The 25914-nt window shown below is 54.1% G+C and overlaps 2 protein-coding genes across 6 annotated transcripts; one reads left to right on the top strand and one right to left on the bottom strand.

Annotated features, from left to right (window-relative positions):
* Positions 1–461: 461 nt before the first annotated feature.
* On the top strand, positions 462–5079 carry DLK2 (delta like non-canonical Notch ligand 2). 2 transcript variants are annotated; one of them, XM_086706929.1, is made up of 6 exons: positions 462–684; positions 1183–1312; positions 1582–1645; positions 2632–2762; positions 3212–3356; positions 4158–5079. In XM_086706929.1, exons 2-6 carry the CDS (start codon positions 1237–1239, stop codon positions 4891–4893), a joined length of 1152 nt encoding a protein of 383 aa, XP_086563055.1. In that variant the 5' UTR covers positions 462–684; positions 1183–1236; the 3' UTR covers positions 4894–5079. The 2 variants fall into 2 exon arrangements, with proteins under 2 accessions (XP_086563055.1, XP_025781456.1); XM_025925671.2 differs by lacking the exon at positions 462–684 and having other exon boundaries at positions 845–1312.
* ABCC10 (ATP binding cassette subfamily C member 10) lies at positions 5004–25914 on the bottom strand. Of its 4 annotated transcripts, none has more exons than XM_086706926.1 (22): positions 25774–25914; positions 25239–25410; positions 21365–22583; positions 19808–20035; positions 19025–19181; positions 18633–18742; positions 16931–17010; positions 16108–16279; positions 14630–14728; positions 14045–14234; positions 13199–13276; positions 12846–13040; positions 12292–12445; positions 11917–12106; positions 9356–9699; positions 8898–9067; positions 8248–8408; positions 7662–7915; positions 6340–6485; positions 6147–6244; positions 5796–5908; positions 5004–5492 (listed from the first exon to the last, which is right to left on the bottom strand). In XM_086706926.1, exons 2-22 carry the CDS (start codon positions 25397–25399, stop codon positions 5339–5341), a joined length of 4473 nt encoding a protein of 1490 aa, XP_086563052.1. In that variant the 5' UTR covers positions 25400–25410; positions 25774–25914; the 3' UTR covers positions 5004–5338. The 4 variants fall into 4 exon arrangements, 3 of the variants coding, with proteins under 3 accessions (XP_086563052.1, XP_086563054.1, XP_086563053.1); XM_086706928.1 differs by lacking the exon at positions 25774–25914 and adding an exon at positions 25657–25757; XM_086706927.1 differs by lacking the exon at positions 25774–25914 and adding an exon at positions 25533–25610.

Raw genomic sequence — 25914 nt, 5'->3', positions numbered from 1 at the left:
AGGTGATGTAGGATTTACAAACGGAGGAGGCGTGGGCTGGTGACAGGAGGAGGGCCTGGAGGCGCAAGGGTGCCCTAAGCGTACAAGGGATATAAAAGAGAAGCGTGATGGGAAGCTGACTGGCGAGAGCAGAGGTGGGGCACTGGGTGAGGGGCGCGGGTCAGGATAGCGGGGATGCAAGATGGGAGAATAACGGCTGTGCACATTTGGCCGGCACTTGGCAGTCTGCTTCCATCTAGATCCCTCTAATTTCCTCCTTTCTTTGAAGAAAGCGAGGTTCGGAGAGGTTAGGTGGCAGCGGAGGGTGGAGGCCCCGGGGGGCGCGGGGGGCGCCAGGGAACCGGCGAGCGCAGAGGCGAGGTGTGCGCCTTGCGTCGCCGGGGGTGGGCGCCCGACGCGGGCGGGTGGGGGGCGGGCCGGCGGCAGCTCCGGGAGGGGGAGGCGGGCTCCGCCGGCACACGCCGCCCCTGGCAGGCGGCCTGATCGCGCGCGAGGAGCGGCCGCAGCCGCTGCCGCTCGGGGCCGCCTTGAGCCCCAGATTCCTGAGCGCTCCGCTCGCATGGCAGCCGCCTCGGCGCCCGTCCCCGAGGCCCGCTAGGGGCGGCCCAGCGCCCCGGCCCTCGGCGGAGCCCGTCGGATCCGGCCCCGCTCTGCGTCCCGGGGCGCGCTGCCTCCCAGCCCGAGGTGAGCACCGCGAGCGCAGGGGCGCGCAGGGCTAGGGGCGCTCTGGGGAGTCCAGGCCCCGCGCCGCGGCCGAACCGAGTGCGGGGGAGATAGGAAGGGAACGTGGGAGCAAGTCCCGGGGCGGGCGGGGGGGAGGGGGGTTGAGGTGGGGGGCGGAGACTGCTCGCTGCCCGGAACCGGCCCCCGCGTCCCCTTCGTGCCCGAGGCTATCTCTCGACGCTGTCCCCATCCCCACGGAGTCCTCCTTGCGGACTGCGTTCCCTGCCCGGGCCCCTCCAGCGCCTGACCTCGCTCGGCGCTGCCCATCCTTCGCTTCCTTCCCACAGAGCCCACTCCCGGGCTCCTGTCTCCAGTCTCCTCGCCTGCTCAGTCTTCCCCGCCTCCGCCCTCCTGCTGCCCCCACCTCCTTCTGTCCGGACGCCCCTCTTCCCCCTCGGCTCCTATCACTCAGAACCGGAATCCAGGTCCGGCCGCCTCCCAGCCTGTGCCGTCCCACAGGTGTCCGCAAGTCCGGCCGTCCATCCGTCCGTCCTCCTGGGGCCGGCGCTGACCATGCCCAGCGGCTGCCGCTGCCTACATCTCGTGTGCCTGTTGTGCATCCTGGGGGCACCCGTTCAGCCTGCCCGAGGTGAGCGCGCCCCCGGACTCAGGTCGCGGCCCTGCCCGGCCATCCCTCGCTTGCGCGTTGACCTCTGCCGGCCAGAGACGGCACTGCAGCCGCTCGACCCGCGGGGTTGGCGAGACCCAGGTAGTCCCGTTGCAATTCGAGGAGTCTCTGTTCTGCCTGAGCCCAAAGGGGAGCTCCCCAATTACTGAGACCCCTCGTCCTCCAAGCCCCGCATCTCAGGGAGACGAACCCTAACCCGGTCTCACCCGTCCTACGTCAATCTCTTGCAGCCGATGACTGCAGCTCCCACTGTGACTTGGCCCACGGCTGCTGCGCGCCTGACGGCTCCTGCAGGTAGCTCTCTCGAACACGTGCTCCCAAACCCCCTTGTTCCCCGTTTCCCAGCAGGTCCACACCCACAACCAGGTCAAGCCCCATGGCAGAATGTCTAGGGGCTTAGAATCCTGCTGTTCACTCCCTATTCCCTCATGGCCACAGGACAGACTAGTCAGCCTCTCCTTTACCCCCAGTTCTCTGCTTTGCCTCTCTTAATGCTGCTTCTCGCTTATGCCTCCCCACTTTTTTACCCTCCCAAGGCTGATCCAAGCATTCTGAAATGTTCCTCCTCAAGATACCAGGAGGAAGACCTGAAGCTTGAGAGAGTTTGGAGATCGGGGCCCATGAGGAAAGGGGGGAGATAATGATATAAAGAGAATGGGTTTAGTCTGAGAAAAGCTCCGGAAGGGTTGCTGTGGAGAAGCACTCAGGAAAGAGGATCTTTCTTGATGCATTTGAGTAATTGACTCACTGGAGTGGGGGATGGGCAAAGTCTGTAGTAGGAGAAAAGTGCACATAAGGAAATGAGCTGACAGAGCAAGGGGCCGGAGGGGCTGGCAGTGTTTGGGACACTCTGAAATAGTTCAGACCTTTGTCCTGAAATTAGGATGGGAGGATAGTCCTGATGACCTTTCAAGGTCACTCTTTTTAAACCATTTCTGAGCACCTCAGACATGCTAGGAATGGCACTGGGGTTATTTACAAATATCTTAATTTCTTCGTCAACCCATCCCTGCCAAGCATATCTCCAGTTTACAGATGAGAACACTGAGGCCCAAAAAGGTTAGACAAAGTGCAGAACGAGGACTTGCATGCTGGCGTCTGATGGTCTGATTCCATATGTATGTCCTCTGACCCTGTAGAACCCTATGCCTACCTGGGATAGGCCTGCTTTCCCTTTAGGGGCTCTCATAGGTCCTGTTTTCTAGAAGATCTGGTCCTCCCTCATCCATTTCCTCAGATTCCCCTACCCAGAGCCCTGCTCCTGTGCTTCTCCCCATCAGGTGTGACCCAGGCTGGGAGGGGCTGCACTGTGAGCGCTGTGTGAGGATGCCTGGCTGCCAGCACGGTACCTGCCACCAGCCCTGGCAGTGCATCTGTCACAGTGGCTGGGCGGGCAAATTCTGTGACAAAGGTAGGGGAGTAGAGAGGTTAGTTGTTGGGCTGGGGACCCTGTGTGTTTTAGGAAAAAATCCATCCAGATTTAATACCTATTGTGTCTGGCTCAAACCCTCAAATACATGGTATTTTATCATTTTAGACTTTATACCTGTTGCCTAAATTGGGCCTCAACATAATCCTGTGAGGTGAGCCAGGCAGCTGCTGAAAATATACTCACATTTTACAAATGAGGAAACTGAGGCCCATGGATGATACAACTTGCCCCATCACTTTGAGACAGGTTGACAGTGCTAGCGCTAGGAGCCTCCAGAGTCCGATTCAGTGTTGTTTCCCCACACCGCACCATACAAGCTCTGGGTGGGTTTGTAGTGCAAGTCACGCCCACAGAGTTTTGGGTGGGGCCTGGGCAGGTCTGGGTGCCAGATGAGGGGCTATCCCAGAGCCTTCCCGGTCTCTCTCCAGACGAGCACATCTGTACCACGCAGACCCCCTGCCGGAATGGAGGCCAGTGTGTCTATGATGGGGGCGGCGAGTACCACTGTGTGTGCCCACCAGGCTTCCATGGGCATGACTGTGAGCGCAAGGCTGGACCCTGTGAACAGGCAGGGTGAGTGCTGGCCTGGGGGTGAGTGGGAGGTTAAGGGACAGTCTGGTGACAGAGAAGAAGCAGGACTGTAGAGAGAGTGGTGGTGAAGTATTAGGGCTGAGGAGAAGTCCCACATGGGGGCACCTGAGGATAAAACCCCAGTCTGCCAAAGTGTCCCCAGTTCAGAGTTTCTCAACTTTTCGGGTACCATCGGAACCATTTCCCCAACAACAAAAACCTGTAGGAGCTGGAGGTGTAACTCATCAATGTGTGGCTGCTCTGGTGGGGAAGGTGGGTGTGGGGAGGTTGAGGACGTAGGACTTTACCTCGGGAAAGCTGGCACACAGCCCCTAAAGATGTTGCACACAGCAGCCTTGTGCCTCACTGTGAATGAAGAAATGGGGCTGCAGGGCTGGACTTGTCCTCATTTCTGCCTCAGGCCTGAGAGCTTATGAGGATAATAATAGCACACTTGCCTTGAGCCTGGCCTTTGTTTGACATTGGATTATCTCATTTAACTCTCACAGTTTGGGAAGCTGGGTACTATTCTCATTTTCTAAAAAAGATTTTAAGTAATCTCTACGCCCAATGTGGCACTTGAACTCACAACCCCAAGATCAAGAGCTGCATGTTCTACCACCTGAGCCAGCCAGAAGCCCCCTTATTCTCATTTTTAGAATGAGGCGTTCAAGGCTCGGAGACAGTGGCTCAAGGGGACATAGCTAGAAAGGGGGTAGAAGGGTGGCGGTGGTCAGGATGCTGACCTGGGCTACCCTGCAGGTGCCAAGTTGGCATCAGTAGCGTCTTTCACTCCCACTGCAGCTCTCCATGCCGGAACGGTGGGCAGTGCCAGGACGACCAGGGCTTTGCCCTCAACTTCACCTGCCGCTGTTTGGCCGGCTTCGTGGGTGCCCGCTGTGAGGTCAATGTAGACGACTGTCTGATGCGGCCTTGTGCCAATGGCGCCACCTGCCTGGACGGCATAAACCGCTTCTCCTGCCTCTGCCCTGAGGGCTTTGCTGGACGTTTCTGCACCATCAACCTGGATGACTGTGCCAGCCGCCCATGCCAGAGAGGGGCCCGCTGTCGGGACCGTGTCCATGACTTTGACTGTCTCTGCCCCAGTGGCTATGGCGGCAAGACTTGTGAGCTCATCTTACCAGTCCCAGATCCTGCCACCACAGTGGACATACCCCTGGGGCCCACCTCAGCTGTGGCGGTACCTGCCACAGGGCCTGTCCCCTACAGTGTGGGGGCAGGTCTGCTGCGCATCTCAGTGAAGGAGGTGGTGCGGAGGCAAGAGGCTGGGCTAGGTGCAGCTAGCCTGGTGGCCGTGGTGGTATTTGGGGCCCTCACTGCTGCTCTGGTCCTGTCCACAATGTTGCTGACCCTGAGGGCCTGGCGCCGGGGTGTCTGCCCCCCTGGACCCTGCTGCTTCCCTGCCCCACACTATGCTCCAGCACGCCAGGATCAAGAGTGTCAGGTTAGCATGCTGCCAGCAGGGCTCTCCCTGTCTCCTGACTTGCCCCCTGAGCCTGGAAAGACCACAGCACTGTGATGGAGGTGGGGGCTTTCCGGCCCCCACCTTCACCTCCTTGGCTTCTCAGACTGGAGTAGCCCTTTCTCGCCACCCCTCTCCTGGGGTACACACACTGAGGGACCTCAGCCTCACACCAGAAATATTATTTTTTTAATACATAGACTGTAAGATGGAAATTTTATCAAATAAAACTCTGAAAGTGCACGTGGGCTCCTTTGCCAGAAAAACCTGCCTGGAATCCCAGCTGCAAGATGGCCAGAGCAGAGGCCTGGCTCTGGGGAAGCCTCAGGACTATGTTCCCCAAGAAAGCACAGTTTCCAAAGGAGAACCCAGGGTCCCCTTTTCCCCTCTGAGAAATGAGGGAGAGGTAGAGCCACAAAGGAGAACGTAAGCAAGGTGCAAGCCAGCACCTCTGTACCTGCTCAGGATAAGACTGTGGGACGGGGGGTCAGGCTCAGGGCCCTCAGGGAGAGGAGCGGGATCCCTGGTGGCTGCTCTGTAGCAGCTGCTGGAACAGTGAGTGGGGCTGGCTGCGCAGGGCGGCAGGGGAGTCCAGCTCCACGACCCTCCCCGCTTGTAGCACCAGCACCCGGTCAGAGTTCAGGATCGTGTTGAGCCTGTACGGGAGAAGGTGGTCAGTGGGGAGTGGAGGACAAGGCCCTAAAGAAGAAAGCTGAGCTGCTTGTCCCTCCTGTCGTCCCCTGGACAGCACAGGTCTGCCCCACAGGTGTTAGCTCCTGGCTGGAGATACCCTTGGACAATGTGTTACTATATAAAGGGCCTGGAGAACGAGGAGCTGAGATTCACGAGGGATTGGAATCTCCAGAGCCCTGAGCCCTGGGGTCCCTGAAAGGAAGGGAGGCTCTGGGTTCATGTCACCATAGTCCCTGATTAGATTCTCACTCTGGATGCGGGCACACCTGTGGGCAATGGTCAGCACTGTCTTGTCGGCAAAGCGTTTGCAGATGGTCTGCTGGAGCAGTTGGTCTGTCTTCTGGTCCACACTTGCTGTGGCCTCATCAATACACAGGATCTGGAACATGTGGGGAGGGTTGGGGAGGAAAGGGAGGAAGAGGCTTAGCCTTGGCTCCGACCTAAGCACCATCCCTCCTGGCCAGGTCCAGCCCAGCCCAGCCTACAGATCCCCCACCTCGAGCTCTAAAAGGAAAGCTGTCTTAGTCTCTCAAAACCTCTCCCCAGCTCACTTCCTCACCCTGACTGTCCCCTCCCTTCTTCTGGGCCCTCTTAATTATCTCCTCCTATTGCCTTACCTTGGCATCCGTGAGGAGAGCCCTGGCCAGACACAGCAACTGCCTCTGCCCCAGGGATAAGCTCCGGCCTCCCTCACCCAGCTCACCATCCAAACCACCTGCAAGGCACAGCATCCTCACTCCCAGGTCCCGGGCCTCATCCTGCTCCCTCCTTGCTCCTTCCTGCCACCACAGGGTAGGACCTAGTACTCACCAATGGACATGATCACCTCACTCAGGTGGCACTGCTCCAGGGCCTGCCACAGGGCCCTATCCTCATGCAGGCCCTGGGGGTCCAGGTTTTCCCGAACAGTCCCACTGAACAAAAAGGGTTCCTGGGGGATGACAGCCAGCTGGGATCTGGGGGATAAGGTGGGGACAGGACATGGAGTCCTGACTAGAGATGTGGCCACTTCTGTTCCTAGCACAGGATTTTAGCTAGCCCTTCTGGGAAAGTTTGGGGCAAGACCCGAACATAACTCCCACTCTGGTCCCGAGTTGGCCAGCCACATACTTAGATCTGTGCCAGTACCAAGAGGAATATCAAAGACATCCAAGGCCTTGACTCTATCCTTAAGGAACTTACATCTCACTGAGGTACAAGACACGGAGAGCAGGAGTGAGATAAATTGTGTGGGCCTGACTCCAGCAGCCACTGGGGCAGCAGTGGCAAGGAATGACCAGAGTGTGAATGGGTAGGGGACACTTCAAGGTTGGAGGTGGGCCTGGAATTGGGTCCTGAGGAGCTATATGGTGGAGCTATAAGATAAGGCCACCACAGGTAAGAGAAGACAGGAAGAGGGGTGCCTGGGTGGCTCAGGCGGTTAAGTGTCTGACTTCAACTCAGGTCATGATCTTGCAGTTCGTGGGTTCAAGCCCCATGTTGGGCTCTGTGCTGACAGCTCAGAGCCTAGAGCCTGCTTTGGGTTCTGTGTCTCCCTCTCTCTCAGAAATAATAAACATTTTTTTAAAAATTTAAAAAAAATAAAAAAGAAGACAGGAAGAGCAGAGCCAGGCCTTGGGATCAGTATTGGACTTTAGAAGACAGAGCTGCCCTACCTCGTGCATACCATGAAACCCAGCAAAAATGATACTAGGTAAACCTGGAGGTTGGGGGTAAGGAGATGATTAGCCCCAGAAGAGGCCACTTGTGGCTAGGGGCAACTGGCCCAGGTCTCGAGCTGTCCCAAGCACCGCCTGCTGAGCATCAGAGCTGAGGGCATCAGTATGGGGCACTGCCCTTGGTAGGCTCGGGTTCAGGAGGCACAGACTGGTGGGTCTCAACCAGAGGCTATGTGCTGGGAAATAGAAGGTGAAGCTGGAAAGGTGGGCCTGGGTCGGTCAGACTGCAGACCTTGAGACCACAGCTATGAGTCTGGACCTGATCACCGGGAGCTCACCATCCTCACCTCCTTGTCCTATGCTCCATCCCGCCCCTGATTGGCCCTGGCTGCCCCGAACTGATATATAGCCTTCCTAGCTGGACCTTCCTCCCAGTGCCAGTAGTCTGGTTCCCTTCTTCTCTCTCCCCCAGACCTGAGCTCGGCCAGCTCCAGCTGGCTGGTGTCCACACCGTCCAGCAGCACTCGCCCCGAACTAGGTTCCAGCAGCCGGAAGAGCACCAACAACAGGGAAGACTTGCCAGAGCCCGTGCGGCCCACGATGCCCAGCTTCTCTCCAGGCTGCACGCGGAAGGTCACCCCATCCAAGGCATTGGGCAGCCCTGGCCGGTACACCAACACCACATCCTGGAACTCCACGCTCCCCTGGGTCAGCCAGCCAATGCCCAGCTGGTGGGTCCGTGGGTGGGAGAGAGAGGGAGACAGGTGAGGTGGAAGAAATCAGGAGGAGGAGGGGCAATGGAGAGTGGAGAGAAGAATAAAGAGAAAGGGTTGGTGTGAGAGGAAAGGGCGCATGCCACAGAGATGGGGCCCTCTCGATGAGGGCACAAAGATGAGGGAAGCTGTGAAGAATGGGGGATCACATGGGGACGTGAGAGGAGCTGAGAAAGACAGTGAGGAGCGAAAGGAAAGGAAGTGGGGGAGAGATGGGGCATGTCAGGAGGGTAGGAGGGTCCTCCGGGGTTCCAGTGCCCAGGCCTGGGGCGGGGGTGCAGGCCTACCCGTGGCAGCTGGCCCTGGGGCTCTTGGGGTAGGTCACAGGAGTACTCCTCCAGTCGCTCGACGCTCACCAGCATGGTTTCTGTCTGCGTGAAGCTGCTCACCAGGCCCGAGAGCAGGCCCGTCAGGGAAAGTGCGTAAGATAGTGACAGGCCCACCAGTCCTAGGGGAGAGGAGCACAAGCCACTAAGGGATGCCTACACACGGGGGTGCATGTGGAGCAGGGGTGGGGCAGAACAGGAGAATTTCAAACCATGGACTGTGGGCATGTAAAGGAAGCCAGCAGAGAAGCAGAAAGACACCAAGACCTAGATAGGAACCACAGGAGGCTGGCCACAAGGGAACACAATGGGCCTGGAGAGGCTGCAAGGGAAGACCATGGAAGACCGGCCTGACAGAGTGCTGGGGATGGGGAAGAGCAGGAAAGGGGTGAAGATTAGAAGACTCAGTTCTAGTCCCAGACCCACCACCACCTGGGCGAGTTTCTCCCTAGGACTTAGTTTCCTCAACTCTACAATTCAGGCAATGAGAATCACAACACTCCTCCCAGGACCCCTGGGTGGGAGGTGAAATGTTGGTGGGGAGAGGTCTGGAGTGAGGGGACAACATGCTTCTGAGGTGAGAGTGAAGCTTCTGAGGGGAGAGGTGGCACCTGGGTTGGCGAGGCCCTGCTGGTGCTGCACCAGGGCGATGCCCGCGATGGCACTGACCACTGTGGCCCCCATGAGCTGCAGCCGAATGTCCAGCCACTGCATTGCAGCACTGGCAGCAAACTGGCACCTCTGGTTTAGCTCCAGGAGTCTCTGGTTCTCCTCTTCAAACCTGGTGAAGGCCAGGAGGGAAGCAAGGCCACTCCATTGTTGCACTGACCCATCCAGACTTCTTCCCCGAAACACGTCTTTCTTGGAGCTGATCTACACACCCACAGGCCTCTCCTCAGGGGTATAGAGGGGCCAGTGTTTGGCCTCACTATCCCTTTATTCTGTTTCCTTCCTCTTTCCCCTAGGGCACCGCACCCACGTGCCCTTCTTCTCAGGGGTCCTTCTCCCCTCCTTTGGCACCTCATCCCTCCCCCACTCCCCGTGGCTGGGAGAGGCAGACTTCATACACCTGTGAGTGGCCCCGGCGGCCCGGAGCACTGCGAGGCCAGCCAAGGTGTCGGCCAGGTGGGTGTAGAGGGGAGACAGCGTGAGGCTGCTCAGGCGCCGCAGCTCCCGGGACGAGGCCCTGTAGTGGCGCTGCACGCGGTAGTAGATGATGCTCAAAGGTGGCAGCAGCAGTAGCAGCCAGGGCAGGCCGGAGCCCAGCACAGCCAGGAGGCCCAGCAGGCCTACTGCGTTGGCCAGCAGGATGTTGAGCATGAAGGGAAGGCTGTCATCTGCACAGGCCACGTCGGAGGAGAAGCGATTTAGGACCCGGCCCGCGGGTGTGGACTCGAAGAAAGTCACTGGCGCCTGGGAGAGGGGGTGTGGTTGCACAAAGGCAGGGCCTGGCAGAAGAGGGGTTGGGAACAGCACTGGGGGATGGTGGGGTGGGGACAAAGGCCCAAAGTACAGAATAGGAAAATGTTCCCAGAGTTTGAGGGCAGAGAGGAGGGGCATGTGGAGCTTGGAGGGAGACTACCCCAGGGTGGGAAAGATACTATCCCATCCCTCTGGCCAGTGGTGACCCTAACAGGCCATGCTGGCCATTCCTCTACCTCCATGCAAGACATACCTACTCCCCTTTCAAGGGCAGGGAGCCAGTCTCTCGCTAGAAGACGGGCACTTCAGGCCAGTGAGTGAGATTGTTAGATGTCAGGAGGAACATCCTGATTACCCGTGGGCGGACAGAGTGATAAGGACAGCAGTCAAAGTCAGTATTATCTCATGGCTAAGCATTCGGATTCCAGCCCTGCCAGTTACTAGATGTAACCGGGAGACTCCAGGCAAGGAGCTTAATCTCTTAAAGGCCCCTGTTTCTCATCTCAGAAACAGGGATAATAACAGAATGGTAGCTCCCAAGGCTGCTGGTAGGATTGAAAGCCACATACAGCAGTCAGGTGCTTAGCACAGCCTGCCTGGCCTAGAGTAAGTGCTCAGCAACCACCAGCTGTTTAGATGGCTACTGTGAGGGACTGTCTCAAAGACAGCCCGTCCCTTTCCTCACCTTCTCCATCCCCCCAACTCTCTGCCTTTACTTGGGGAACAATCCTCTTAGGGCAGGGGACTAGGGCAAAGGACTTTCAGAAGCACCTCCTAAAGCCAGTTTATAAGAAAGGAATTCTATCACAGCCTGAAGATGCCCTGCTCCTGGAGGAGAGGCAGAACAGTGGGCAGCTACTACCTGACAGGCAACAGGAAGACCTATGTAGTACCCGGTTCACGGCCTGGTTCTTCACAGAACTAGGTTTGCCCAGGTCACTTCACTCTCAGAACCTCAGTTTCCTCACCTGCAAAATGGGGATAACAGTACCTACTTCACAGGGTTATTATGAAACCCAGGTAACGGACATGAAAGGGCTTTATAACAAGAACAACATCATTAACAATAATTACTAATTGAGTAGTATGTGTCAGGCACTATTCTAAGCACTTTCCATGTACTAATTTAATCCTCGTAAGTCTACAGGGTCAGCAACAGACTAGATATACACATAGTAACAGGGATCAATCTTAGAAACAGTCCTAAATAAAAACTGTAAGAAATGGATCGTCATTTATAAAAATGCTGGCACACAAAACATACGCATTTGCAAAAAGACAAACACAAAGATATATACTGGGGCGCCTGGGTGGCTTAGTCGGTTAAGCATCCGATTCTCGACTCTTGATAGCAGCTCAGGTTATTATCTCTGGGTTTGTGAGATCCAGCCCCACATTGGGCTCTGTGCTGACAGCTTGGAGCCTGCTTGGGATTCTCTCTTGCTGTCTCTATCCCTCCCCCATGCACGTGCTCTCTCTCTCGCTCTCTCTCTCTCTCTCTCAAAACCAATAAACATTTAAAAAAAATTTTTTCGGGGCGCCTGGGTGGCGCAGTCGGTTAAGCGTCCGACTTCAGCCAGGTCACGATCTCGCGGTCCGTGAGTTCGAGCCCCGCGTCAGGCTCTGGGCTGATGGCTCAGAGCCTGGAGCCTGTTTCCAATTCTGTGTCTCCCTCTCTCTCTGCCCCTCCCCCGTTCATGCTCTGTCTCTCTCTATCCCAAAAATAAATAAACGTTGAAAAAAAAAATTAAAAAAAAATTTTTTTTCAAATCCCACAAAGACACATACTAACTAACCACACTTAGAATGGTTGCTTATCAAGGAAAGGACAGAAATGGAAATAGGGTATGCAGATAACAGGGAGCAGATAAAAAAAATTAAAAAAGGATCTTTCATGATCTAAGGGGTGTCCTATGTTCCATGAATAACTCAGGCCTCTGCACTTGAAGTCCAGAACAGAAGTGACTCTGAGAAAGATTCTCTTCTCCCCATTTTACAGATGAGAAAGCTATAGGCTTAAGTAACTGGGTCTGAATGTAGGTAGATGCTCTCCAGGTGTAGAAGGCTCTCCAGGCCTTCTGAGTCAAGTGCTGTACCCTCCTGTGAGGGCTATCTTTTTCTGAGGACTAGGAGGTAGGATGGGGCCCCAATGGAGCCTAGATACTGAGAGGGCTCCCTCATGCCACCTCCACCCTCCCGTCTCCTCACCATAAGGACTCGACGAAGCAGGCGGTGATGCAGGGTGGCGGCCGCTCGGATGGTGCCTGCTGCAAAAAGCACTGCCCGGAGAAGGGTGCAGAGGGAGTTGACGCCGGCAATGGTCGCATATACGGTGAGGTAGAAACGGATGTCTGAAGAGCCATTGGGGGCAGCTTTCGGCAGTGGGGACACTGAGGTGCTGGGTGGTGAGGAGGGGGCTGTGGGTAACCAAAAGTAGGGCCCCCCAGGTGTCCCTTCCCCTCCCCCATGCCAGCTCTCCCCACCAGAAGACACACCCCTGGAACACCAGCCCCCTACCTCTCAAGCCCTGCCTGGCAACACCTCAGGGAGACTGCCAGGCTTGCTCTAGCCCCAGCCACTCACTAGAGGCTTCCTGGGGAGAAGAGGAGCAGCTGGGCAGAGAGAAGCCCCATGGATCCCGGGCTGCTGGGGGCTGGTGCCTCCTGGGAGCTATTCTTGTCTGCCTTCAGCTGAGAGATCCAGTGGGAGAGCCACCAGTCAGCAGCATTCCTTGTGGCTGGGTGAGGATTGGGAGGGAAAAGCTGTAAGTGAGACCCATTCTTTTGTTCCCTTCAAACACCCCCTTCCTCTGCCCTGGACTCTGGTTTCTACTCTTCTTCACCCCCCTGGCCCTCCTCACCTTGCAACTATCCCATGTCCTCCTCAGTGTGCCTATCACCCTTTAGCTCTGAGGAGTGCATGATCTGGCATTTGCAGAGTCAGGGCTAGTTGGGGGATGGGGGGGTGTGGTACAAATCAGAAGATGGCCTCAGAGTATACCCCTTCCGCCCTTGGGACTCTCTCAGCTGCTGCCCCTGCCTGGTGAGTCTCAGGGCTTTGTAATATCCGGACAAAGAGATGGCTGTGATGGGGACCTTGGCTGTGCTGGGATGAGGGGCTCTGGGGTTCACTCCAACCTTGCATGAGCAGCAACGAGAGGAGGATAGCTAGGGCCAGGCCCTGGCCCACGGCCCTCCAGTATGCTTGGTACACGTGGAAGGCCACAGCACCCTCCTTCTTGCTTTCTTCCTGCAGCAGGCGGCCACATATGTTCCTCTCCACTTCCAGCCCCGCCTTTGTTTTCTCCAGGTTCTGACCAGACTGTGCTGTGGCTGTGAGGATCAGAGAGGTGGGGGGTGGGGATGGGGGTTATGTCTGCAGGACAACAGTTAAACCTCAGGGTTGCAGACGGGCAGGGGAGCTTTGAGGAAAATGTAGCTCTACAGTATGGTGGTGACAGGCAAGCTCTTTCCTCACCCCTGAGCCATACCTGAGTCAGACTCTTGTCCATCCTCAACCCAGGCTTTGGGGACAGCCTGCACCAATGGCAAGATCTCAGAGGGAGGCCCTGGAAGGCAACAGGGAGATCAGCATGGGGCTGTCCTGGGTATGTACTCTGCCCTTCTCAATGCACCTGCCAATTCGCTTCCCGTTCTCTTTGGACCTCTTCCCTGACCCTCCCTAGCAGGGCCCTGCCCTGGACCCCCAGACTCTGAGCAGGACCCTCAAGTCCATCTCTCTGTGTCTGCAGTCCAAGCAGCACAGACAGAAAATGTTCACCCCCAGAAGGACAGTCCTAGCCACCCATGAGCACTCTTCCAGAGTCACCTCTCCTAACTATAGAGCTTTCTCCTCATGTCACATGAAATTTTTAAAACTCTGGTGGAGCCTCATTTCCTCCTGTTTCTCTCCTAGTGAACTTGCAGACGGTCATGTCCCGCTGGATAATAATCCATCAGAGGTGGGGTTTTTGTTGATTTTTGTATGTATTTTTAATAAAAAGACTATTCTAAACCTGATTGCTTTCTCTTCTCAAAGGACAAGAGTGTTCTCAGAGATCCTGGGCCTCTGTGTTCCCAAAGCACCCAGTTACACAGCCCAAGTCCCAAATCCACTGGCATTGCACCAGCGTGCTCCTTTCTCTCTTCCTCTCTTGCCTCCCACCAGTTCTGTGAAGGCAGGACAGGGTCTTTCATGAGACAGAAGGATGACAGGGGCCCAGGCCACACACGGAGGAGGTGGCAGAGTCTACATGTGACAGTCCACCTGCCCCTGTTACACCTGGGCAGACGGCTCTCTTCCTTGGGTGGGCTCCCACCCTTGTGGCCCACATTACCGGCTTGTACGAGGCGCCCGGCCTCCATCAGCAGCACCACGTCCGCCCTCTCCAGGTACTCGATGCGGTGGGTGCACAGCAGCCTTGTGGTGTGGCTCAGCACTCCCAGGATGCACCGATGCAGCAGGTGGTTGGCCACATCTGTATCCACAGCAGCCAGAGGGTCATCGAGGAGATAGAGGTCCTTTTCCTAGGGAGAGGTAGGGGCACAATGGGCACCAAGTCCAGGTCCTCTGGTTAGAACCCAGACCTCTCCTAGGACACAATCTTGAGGTAGAGAAGACAATTGAGAGGAACCCTAGGGGTTACCCTTAGAGCATAAGAGAAGGAGGTAAGAGCTGAGGGTGAACTTCCCTCCAGTCAAGCAAGGCCTGTGCTCAGCTTTGCTGGGTCCCAGCAATTCAAATTACACAATGCTTTTTAAAGAGCCTTTAATTCTGCCTTCAATCTGCAAAAGGGGGATGGGGTGGCCAAGGGCCCAACACCTCAGGAACATTAAGTAAGGAAGAAAGAAACCAGATGCTAATGAAAATATCTCCACCCCCCCTCCCTCCAAGGCTGCAGACTCCCCTATCTTTAATTTACCTGGTAGACAGCACGAGCAAGGGCAATCCGGGCCCGCTGTCCCCCGCTGAGGGTCACACCCTTCTCCCCCACCTCTGTCTGGTCCCCAGCAGGCAGGATCTGACAGAAAAGGCCCCCCAGCACTGGTCAGTGGGCTCCCCAATACCTTCTACTCCATCTCTTTGCAGGGAAGAGGTAGAGGGGGTCAAGAGAGCCAGGGAGCTTGAGGAGACTTGAATTTGGGTGAGCAAGCCACAGGGGATAACCCATAATTCCAATAATCCAATCCCCACGACCTCATGAAGTTGGTATTTTTGTCTCTCACAGATGAGACCAAAGTTCAGAGTAACTACCTTGCCCAAGGTTGTTCCACAGCTCATAAGTAGTAGGACATGAATATAGATTTTTAACCACCCTGTCCCACTCACTACCTTGCCTTTTTAACAGGCAAGGATGATGATGGGCAAAATCAGTGTGATAGCTTTCATAGGTTTTTCCAGAAGGAATGAGAAGGAATGTACCCCAAGTCTTCCTGTGGCCTCAGGAGTGGTCCCCTTAGCTAAGGGGTATGCATACCAGAGGAAGCACCTGTGGTCTACCAGACAGCTTTTCCTTCTGAGGGAACAGCTTTGTAATTCATCTTTTTTCTTAGTGCCTAGAACAGTTCCCAGTACCCAGCAGACATCTGAGAAATGCTTGATGTAGAAACAAATGATATGAGGCACCTGGGTGGCTTAGTGCGTTTAGCATCTGCCTTTTGATCTCAGCTTGGGTCACCATATTATGGTTCATGAGATTGAGCCCCGAGTCGGGCTCTGTGCTGAAAATGTAGAGGCTGCTTGGAATTCTCTCTCACCCTCTCTCTCTCTGTCCCTCCCCTCCCTCAAAATAAATAAATGAACTAAAAAAAAAAAAAAAGGGAAAAAGAAATAAATGATACATGGGCATAGGATACCCCATGGTCAATGTTAAAGGTCCTCTTTTCCAGGGAAGTTCCACATTTACCTGGACAGGGTAGTGGTGATAATAGTCCTACAGGGAACATGGGATTGAGTGGGAAAGTCACAGGAGAAATCTGGAATCTCATCCCTCTAAATTTAGTACATAGGATATAGGGGATCTAATGGACTTGCCCAGAGTAACCTTGACTCTCTTGACTCTCTTAAGCCTCTCTCTAAGTGGGAGGTGGGGGAGCCTCTTGAATCAGAACCAAACCTATGTAGGGCGAAGCCTGAGAGGGAACCCTCCCCTAGCCTCAGAGGCCTCAGGGTTCCCTTAGTGGCTGTGTGGAACACCCCATCACTACCACGGCTCTGGGTCCTACACAGAAGGGGGAACCACGCAGCTGGACACTCTGGGAGGACCAAACCTAACAGCCAGTCTTTGGTTAATGGTGCTTGACTAAAAGCAACCCCTTCCCAGAGAAGCAAGTCTCTGACTTGAGGTATCAGGGACATGGGGGAACAGGTAGCCAGGAGGTTTCAGGGCCAGGCACTCACACTGAGGTCATCACTGAGGGCGCAGGCTTCTAGCACTTTCTGGTACAGCTGGGCATCAAATGTCTTCCCAAAGAGAATGTTGTCCCGGATGGTGGCAAACTGGATCCACGGTTCCTGGGTCGCCAGGCCAAAGCCTTTGGACAGCCCCCACACTGCCACCCGTCCATGCAGCCTGCATAGAGCAGGGCCAGCAGCATGGGGAGCCAGCTCCCACTGGGTCCCTCCATACCCAGCCCCTGCCCCCCAGAAGCTTCTTTAGACTGCCATCAGTCTAGAAGTCTCTAGACTTCTACATCAGGTCCCCCTTCATGTCACATGGGTCTCTGAATTGGCAGCCACTGAGGTTGAGGCGTCCTAATGAGGCTGGGGGAGGGGGGTCATTCTGGTCTGGGAAGGGAAGAAATTGCTCTTTGGGTACAGCCAAGCAGCTGTCAGATCTGGATGTGCTCAGAAGCTCAGAGGAGAGCATGGCCACCACCCTGCACTCACTCGTTCTCATGACAAAAGCCCTTCTTTCATACTTCTGCTCCTCTCTGGATCCCTCCCTGCATAACCACATTTTCTGAAATAGCGGCTGATGCAGGATGTTTCCATTTATTTCTTCACTCACTATTATACCACTTGCAACACGTTGGTGTGATGATTATAACTCACTTTCTTGACTGCCTTTCCCTTTCCAGACTGAAAACTCTCCCAAGAAAGGGACAATGTCTTGTTCTTGGCATCTCTGGACCCTAAAATGGTGTCCACCACATGGCAGGGACTAGGCAAGTGTCTGCTGAAGGTCAAAGCTGAGGACAGCGGGACACTAGAGGTTGCTCACCTGTGGAGCTCCCCAGCAATGGCGGCCAGCAACGAGCTCTTCCCACAGCCCACCTTCCCCACGATGCCCACCAAGGCACCCTGCAAGGAAGCCAGACAGTAAGTATCAGGTCTCCCTCCTGAGGCCCTGGGCTGCCAAACATTCCACAGAGGGTTCTCTCTGGGCCCCCACTAGTCTGTAAGGAAAGAATGTTCCAGCCCTCAGGCTGAGCTATGCCTCAGAGACACTGTGCAGCACCTAGAGAAGTATAGTGCTTTACTCCCCACTCAGAGGAGCGATCAGTTTCACCGTCTGTGTGAAGGGCCTCTGGAGAGAAGCCAGAGAGTATGCTAGAGAGAATGGGTGGAAATCTGCCCAGAATTTCCCAGGAAAGGTCAAGGTAGGGAGCCCAGAAGGAGAGGGGAGGGGAGGGACTCCAGGCTTTGGGGCCTGGATGCTGGGCTAACTATGTCCACCTGTGGCTAGACTTCTGCTATCTCAGAGTAAAAGGCAGTACTTTGCACAGATGCCCATTTCTGTGATTTACAGTTTCAAATTTTCTGTTCTCCCTTCATTTCTTAGTGGTAACATACATTCATGGGGCTATCTCCCTGCACAAAAAGGAAAAAAAAATCCCTCTTTTTAAGAAAGAAGTAGAGCTCTCAGAAGCTCTATAATGCCCCCAATCTGTCAGCCAGTATTGACCCGTGTCTGAGTGGCCACCAGACCAAGCTGAGACCCTCCCCTGGGAATTCTCCCTTTTTCTGGCTTAGCCTGTAAGTGGGAGGGCTGTCTGCAGTCACATCTTCTGCTCAGTGGAGAGCAAGTCCACTGAGAGAAGCAGGAGGCAGATGAGAGAAGTAGACAGAAGGAAAGTTCTAGGAGTTGAGTCCTGGTTCTGGGTTGCTGCTGAGATCCAGCTGCATGCATGCCCTTGGATTCTGCAATTCATCTTTATATCCTCATTATAAATTCCTGTTTGCTTAAGCTAGCTCCTGTTTCTATGACTTATATCCAAAAAGCCCCAACCGACACATTAGTAAAATTCCTTTGAAAAATTCCAGCCTTGTCTTGCCTGAACTAAGAAAAACAAAATATACAGCCCATGCCAGAAATGTGAGCCAAATGTGGTAGAGACTAGAGAATGCTGGGTTGAGCTGTGGGGCAAAGGGTTGGATAGGGGTCAGAAAAGAGTGAAAACTCAGAAGCTGGGTAAACAGAAGTCACTGTCCTGCCAGGAATATTCTTTCAAGTGTTTGTCTGAGGGTGTATGCTATGGTGTGAGTCACAAGGTGTGATTCCTTTTCACCAGGCTAAATAGAGGATTATCTACCCTCTTTGCAAAATCCTTCTCAGAAGAGACTCCTGGGCCTCTCCCCTGGTCCCAGCCTGGGGCAGATGCTGAATAAGCTCTGGGGTCTGTTCTCAACTTGCTGGCCTCTGAGGGACAATGGAGAGACAGACATACTTGTTGGCCTGCACTAGGAGGATATACCTGTCTAAAGACCAGGGAGAGAGTGGACAACTCTGACAAAGCTGTGTTAATGGGAGGGTGGTCAGAGATAAGTGTAGACCTGCTCACCACAGCCCCTCCAGTCTTTCCCTCAGTGATTAGAGACGTAGGCCACCTAGCTACGGTTGGCACCATCCTTGCTTATCTGTCACTGAGTCCGCATCTCTCTCATTCATCTGGGGACTCCCCTAGGTTGTCTAACCAACAAACCTTCTTCACTTCGAGGTGACTGATGAAGGTCTCCTGGCTCGTTCCAACTGGGTCCCAGGAGAACAGGGCTTCATGCAGCTCCAACACCGTAGATGGTGCTGTGGGGGGATCTAAACAGGGAAAAAGGCACTCAACTTGGGATTCTAATGCACAATCTACCTACTTGGGGAGGTAAACCAGGAGTGTGTCATTGGCTTGCTTGTCTTGTATCTACCTGCCCAGTGCTAATTCAGCCTATCTTGGTCTGAGGATTCTCCCGCAGGAAATGGCCACTTGCTCTGCCTGGGTTCTGCTGCCTCTGGCTCTTCTTGCCAGCACCTATGTACAGCATCCTCGGGGCTACAGTTCCCTCCTCACCCTGTGCCAGGTTCTTCCCTTTAGCTTCCCATTACCTGAGCTATAGTAGGCTTGGGGGTTCTGGTTGGGAAGGTCAAGGAAATGCTGAATCCGGTCCAAGGACACTTTGGCCTCCAGGAGGCCATTAATCACCCAAGGGAAGCTGTTGAGGGGAAGAATGAGCATGCGCACCAGTGCCAATGCCGTGAACACCTAAGTAGGATAGAAAGGGGATGAAGCATCACCTGAAGCCCAGGAGCTATCTGAAGGCCTGCTCTATGGGTGGCCTTGTGGACAGGTGTGTGGAGGGAAGAACAGGGCAGCAGCAGCAGAACTGAGGGGTTGGCTAGAAAATCCTTGGGTCAGAGATGGCAAAGGTAGTCACTTCAGAATCCTAGAAATCCCAGATGTTCCTCCAGGGATCCAGGTAGCACCTCAATAAGCACAGAGGCCTGGCGCATTCTGAGACCCTCTCAGAATTTCTAAGGACAGACATCATCTGGCCCTGGCCAGAGCCAGCACTACATCATGGACCTTTTTTGCCCAAGGCTATCAGAATGGGGATCAGGAGACCTAACATGGAGACTTAGGCCTGAAGACTGGGCCTAAGGAAGAGAGGAAAAAAAAGGAATGCCTTCACAGAGGAGAAAGGGTTATAGATCTGAGACCCCAGAAACTTCAGAGAATTCCCGCTTGGTTAGGAAAGGGTAAGGCAGCCAGGGATCCTCCTTCCCAGTAGTCCCGAGGGTCTGAGCCCACCTCCCAACTCCATCGCAGTCTCTGGCTGCTGCCTCTCTCCACGCTTTGCTACAGCCATCCCCTCCTCTCCTGGTCCTCACCTTGGTGGCAGTGAGCTGGTGCCCCATGAGAACATAGGTGATGAAGATGACGATGGAGATGACAACCGGCAGGGCAGCCCACAGGTACACACAGGCTGCATCCAGGTATTTGATGACCCTGAGTCGCCCCAGTTCTCTAGCTCGACAGGCCTCTACTCGGGCCCCTAGGGCCTGCTCCCACCTGAAGAACTTGATGACTCGAATGCCACTCAGCAGCTCTGTCATGAGCTAGGGATAGAGACCAGAGGGCAGTGTGAAGTGGAAATACTGCTCATGTGTGTCCATTCTCCTCTACCCAGTCTTCCCCAAGCTCCTAACAGAGGAGGCCAAGTACTCCAAGCTCCCAGATACTCTGTACTTCCTAGCCCTGGTTTTCTTCCCACCTCAGCCCTAACTTGAAACCCTGCCTTCAAATCCCTTTCAGCCCCGAGTTGCTTCCCCTGCCAGTCTTTTACTTCTCCTCCATGTGTGCTCCAGCAGGGAACAAGTCAGAGTTGGAATCCCCCCCACCTTCCTAGGAGATGAAGTGATAGAAACTACAGGGGTGTTACCACACTGGGGTAAAAGCACTCCTTCCATGAGATGAGGGACTAAGACTACTTCCCAAAGCCAGAAGAAGATGGTTTCAGGAGCTAGTCACCAGTATGGCCCATGGCTAGAGTATACAGGTGTAAGAGGCCACAACAAAACCCAGGGTCAGACAGGCCAACGAGCCCAGGCAAGACGGGCAAGGGCCAGATAAACTCTTTGGATCCCAACACTCACACATCCCCAGCCTGCAAGCCAGGTTGGCACTGGGAGTCTTCCCAGATGGTGCTGGAGATCTAGTCTGTAGCTGTCATGGGTAAGGGAAGAGGCCCTGGGCCATAACCAACTATGAGAGTCCTCCTCCCTGTTAGCACTCTGAGCTACTCCCAGAAGAGGCTGATAACTATGCTGTGTGGAGCTCCAGGCCTGCCATCCCTCAGTCACTGCAGAACCCAGAATTGACTTAGCCAGACCCTCCTCACCTAGCGTTGGTCTAGACCGAAGACTGACCTACTCCCTCCCCCACAACCCACCCCTTAGAGGTAGCTGGGGTTCTCCCAGGCCTCTGTACTATGGCTACGGGATGGTCTGTGCCCTTAGATGAGGAGGCAGGAGGCTCGGGTCCTAGCACTAATACTAAAAACCCATTTGGTCCAGACAGGCTACTTCCTACCTCCTAGGATTGCTGTATAAGCTAATACTATAGTATTACTAATGGGTCCTGTTCATTTAGTGCTTACTTTGTGACTTGCCCTGTACCCAGTGTTACCTAATATAATTATGGTCATTTCTTAGAGGAGGAAACAGAGGCCCAAAGAGGTTAAGTAACTTGTCTGGGATGATGAAACTAGTAAGTGGTAGATTTGGGATTTGAACCCATGTCTGTCTTTCTCTAGTCTGAGCTCTTAACTTCTAGCTCTTAGCAGTCTGAGATCTTAACGCCCTCAGGCACTGTGCATGGGAGGACCTGGGGACCAGGATGCTGGGCGGGGTCTCTGGATTGCTGAGGGACCCCAAGTAGCCCCTCACCTTAACCCGTGCATCCTTGTGCTGTAGCATCTCCCGGTTGCTGGCCATGATGCGGGTGGCAATCACTTTGTTGACAGGGACCAGTAGCAGTGCCACGATCAGACCACCCACGAAGGCCACGCCCACCTGGTGGTGCAGCAGGTAGAGGGTGATGGCCAGCTGCAGGGGCAGGCCCCAGGCCTCATGGAAGCTCCCAGCAAAGTTGAGTAGCCGCTCAGAGTCGGTACCTAGCAGGTTCAGGGCCTCCCCAGCAGGAGGGCGTCTGGGCCCCAGCTGTAAAACCTTTCGGTACAGAATATTCAGCACAGCCCCCCGTGCCTGAAGTGTCACCTTCCGTATCTCGTACCCATACTGATTCTGCAGCACAGCACCCAGGACAGCCCCACCAGCTAGCGCCAGGGCATAGAGCAGGCCATTGCTTAGTGGCTCCTGCCCCTCCTCTAGGAAGCCCACCAGTAGGGAAAGCAGCAAGGGCCCCGAGAATCCCAGCATGGTCCCCACCAGTTTTAGCAGTCCAAGTGCCAGGTAGCGCTGCCCAAAGGCCCCATACAGGGCCCTCCACAGCTGGGCCCCTTCCTGCCAGCATGCTTGGAAGACTCGAGCCAGGTAGGTGGGGTGCAGCCTGTGTGGAAGGCGGCAAGTGTCCTGGGGCTGCCGTAGCTCTCCACGGGCCCCTCGGGACAGCAAGGGTGTCAGCCAGGCATAGGAAAAGCGTGACAGCCAACTCTCCCCATCTTCAGCTATCTCAGGTTCCTGTTCCTGGGACAGGAGGGGCTCCTGGGCCCAGGGCTCCCGTGGTCCCCCGGGGACTGCCCAGCCCAGTCCATAGGCCAAGAGTGCAGCCAGCTGCAGGATGAGAAGGCATAGGCGGGATAGGGGTCCTGGGAGAAGTGGGGGCAGAAGTGTGCCTCGTTGGCAATGCCATAACAGGGTGAGCACTAGGGCTGGGGCTGGCAGGAAGGCAGCCAGAGCCAAGGCCAAGGGTCCCCGGGAGTGGCCATGAGGGGAATGAACCAACACCCACAAGGCCAGGCAGTGGCTGGTCCAGGCCACAGCTGCCACGCCCCCTGCCAGCACTTCCAGCCCTATTGGCCCTGGGCCTGCCCCTGGTGGCAAAGCAACTGGAAGGAGGTCTAGCAGTGGAAAGACGGAGAGCAGGAAGGAAGCTGCAAGTCGGAGCCGCCAGCCAGGACTGCAGTGCAGGATGTAATCTGGATTCCTAGAGACAAGGGGGCAAAAGAAAAGGAGGCACATAATGGCCGACTGAGACCCAGACATTAAATAATAACTCACTTACCTAGAGGTAGTCAGTTCCCTTTCCTGCCTTGTACACCTTATTTCTATCCCATTTTACTCTGAAATTCAGGGCTTTTCCTCCAGGAAGTCTCCCTGTCACAACCTAATCCATTTTCCAATCTACCCATATAATTTCTGACCATTATTTTGCCACAGAAACTAACAATTTTTTTTTTTAATTTTTTTTTCAACGTTTATTTATTTTTGGGACAGAGAGAGACAGAGCATGAACGGGGGAGGAGCAGAGAGAGAGGGAGACACAGAATCGGAAACAGGCTCCAGGCTCTGAGCCATCAGCCCAGAGCCTGACGTGGGGCTCGAACTCACGGACCGCGAGATCGTGACCTGGCTGAAGTCGGACGCTTAACCGACTGCGCCACCCAGGCGCCCCAGAAACTAACAATTTTTAGTTAAGGTTTTGTGGAACATGAAGACTAATTAGAAAAAAGAAAAAAAAAAATCCCAGGAGCACCTGGCTGTCTCAGTCAGAAGAGCATGCAACTCTTGATCTTGGGGTTGTGAGTTTGAGACCCATGTAGGGTACAGAGATTACTTAAATGAAAATAAAAAGGTTTTAAAATCCTAAATTTTCACACAGATAACAACTAAGGAATGAGTATTTATTTTTATAAAATTATCTACCTAAAATAACCCTTAAATTCACCTGAAGCACAATTAGATGAACTTATATATGGCTTCTACACTCTTATACTATAGCCTAAATTTTATGAAGCCTCAGAATATTCTACTCTCTGTCTTTCCAATGGTTGTAGAAGGTGGTATAGATCGTATTCCGTGACTCCATTTGCTGAAGAAAAACCTCTTTTTAGTTTTGTCTCTATCTTCTTGGCATGCAAAAAACAGTTTTAGCGAACAAAAGGGTGATCTGTCTACACTGAAAACCAAGTACAGGATAACACACCTGTAGCAGTGAATATTAGAAGGCCTTGAAGGTTCACACAGTGAGGTTAAATCTATTATTCCCTTTGTTAGCAAGGCTGGATTACTGAAAAAATTTACCTGTAGATTAGCATGCTTTGGATTGCCTCTAAAAAGTCCAGCTAACCACAGCTATGTGGAGTGCTTTATATCGGAATATAAGTCAACCTTTAAGTATTTTATTTTCTAAGATGTGGGGACAGAACATTGGGCCCTTGGAGGTCCCAAGCTGGCCATCAGCCAGTCTTATGACCTTGGGCAAGTCTCCTTCTCTCTCTGCATCTCATTTTCCTCATTTCTACAGTGAGCAGTAAGGAGTCTGGACTCAAAGCCCTCTAATGTCTTTTCTTGTCTGAGATTCTGGATCTCTCTAAACCTTTTCAGCAATGTACAAAATGTCTGGTAAGTGAAATGAGATAACCATGGTTTCTATTGATTATATGATGGTCTTTCTTGCCTGCTCCTTAGACTGTGAGTTCCCAAAGAACTGTGTTTAATAGATACACCTCTGAGCAGGTTTTGGATGTCTGTGCTGACTAACCCTCTCTAGACTTCTGTCTCATTCTGTGTAAAATACAAATCAAGAGTCCCCCCCCCCCCCGCCCCCCCAGACCAAGCAGATCCCAAGTTTCTCCTCCTGAAGGGAGAGATTCATAAGCCCTGACTGGTCTTGGATAGGGACACATTCCATCTATCAGACTAGGGACTCTCAACGGCAGAGACTAGATTTCTCTCCTGCCTTGTCAGTAGCCAGAGTAACAGTAACTTTAGACATATCTAGTCATACAGGAAATAAATACAAAATCAAAGTGGGTTTGGCACTTGCACCTTAGAGACCCAAACCCAGAAAGACTAAAGTTTTGATTTTGCTCTTCTCTTCTACTAACTGCTTCCTCTCCAGCTGGTTACATATGCCTCTCTTAGTCTAGGAACACAGTTTTCTTTTTTATTAAAAAAAATTTTTTTTTAAGTTCACTTATTTATTTTTCAGAGACAGAGACAGTGTGAGCAGGGGAGGAGCGGGAGAGGGGGAAGAGAAAGAGAAAGAGAGAGAGAGAGAGAGAGAGAGAGAATCCCAAGCAGGCTCTGCACTGTCAGCACAAAGCCCGATGTAGGACTTGACCTCAATAACCATGAGAACATGACCCGAGCCGAAATCGAGTGGGAGGTTTAACTGACTGAGCCACCCAGGAGCCCCAAGGAACACAGTTTTCATACATGGAAGTGGTGGTGATAAACTGATCCTACAACTTCAACACAAGTTATCCTTTCCGTCTAAAAACATTGTTCACTCAATTATGCCTCCAATCCATGGCAGTTGGGTTTGTGCATCTAAAAATCTACAGAAGTGATGCTTTCTACCAAGCATCTGGCCTTTAAAAATGTACCAGGCACGGCGCTATATGCTTAAAAGCATTATCTGATTTAACCTCCCAATAATGCTTATAAGGCCCAGAGAAGACCGGTAACTTGACCCAAAAGAGCCACACTGCTGCAAAGTGCTAATGCCCAGATCCTATTCTATTTTTGCCCGACTCCGGAGACCTCACTATTCTGGTTAAACTGCCTCGGATATGCGGGTTTCAGGTGAGGTCTGCAGGCACACATGGACAGATGTCTTGCACCTGTTTCTACCCACCTCGGGGTGCCCCAGTGGCAGGCACTCAGCACGGCGAGGAGCGCGTGGGGCAAGGCGCTGAGCACCAGCTGGGTGAAGCAGTGGCCCGTGGTGTCCCCCTCCCACACCGGGAGCGGCTGCAACACGCTGGTCTCGCACAGCTGGGCCAGGAGCCGCTCCATGGAGGCTTCACCTGTGGAGAAAGCCGAGGTGGAGGGAGGAAAGGTTCCTCCCAGACAGAGGGGAATCCGTGTTCCCAACGGCGAAGTCCAGGCAGGGAGCCGACACCCTGGGAGACGAAGTGGGGGCGCTAACCAAGAAGCCGGAGTGGTGTCAGAGGGCTCTGACAGCCGGGTCTGCCAGCCTCTAACCCCGCCCCCGAACCGGGACCTCCCCTCGCTTTGGCGCGGAGGCCAGACCCCGCCCATTCTCGCGTCACCTCAAAGGGAAGTAGTCTGGCTCCCCCGAGCGGGCGGATTTCTGGGCTGGTTACATATCCGACCTCGCTTTTCCCCCTCTCTTGTGTCTCTGCCCCCAGAGATCCGGAACTTCTGACCTGGAGAAGCTACTTGCCACCGGATTCCAAGATCCCGAGCACTGGTGAATGCAAGAGTCTGCTGCTGGGTTAGGGTGCTAGCCTGGCTCGCTTGGCACCCCCTATAGGCGGGATGACCTCTCTGGCACCGTTTGCCCCGCC

This window comes from Puma concolor, chromosome B2, assembly GCF_028749965.1.
Source record: "Puma concolor isolate L17-30 chromosome B2, mPumCon1.1.hap2, whole genome shotgun sequence".
Classification (NCBI taxonomy): domain Eukaryota; kingdom Metazoa; phylum Chordata; class Mammalia; order Carnivora; family Felidae; genus Puma; species Puma concolor.
This window is presented reverse-complemented; position numbering and strand designations above follow the sequence as displayed.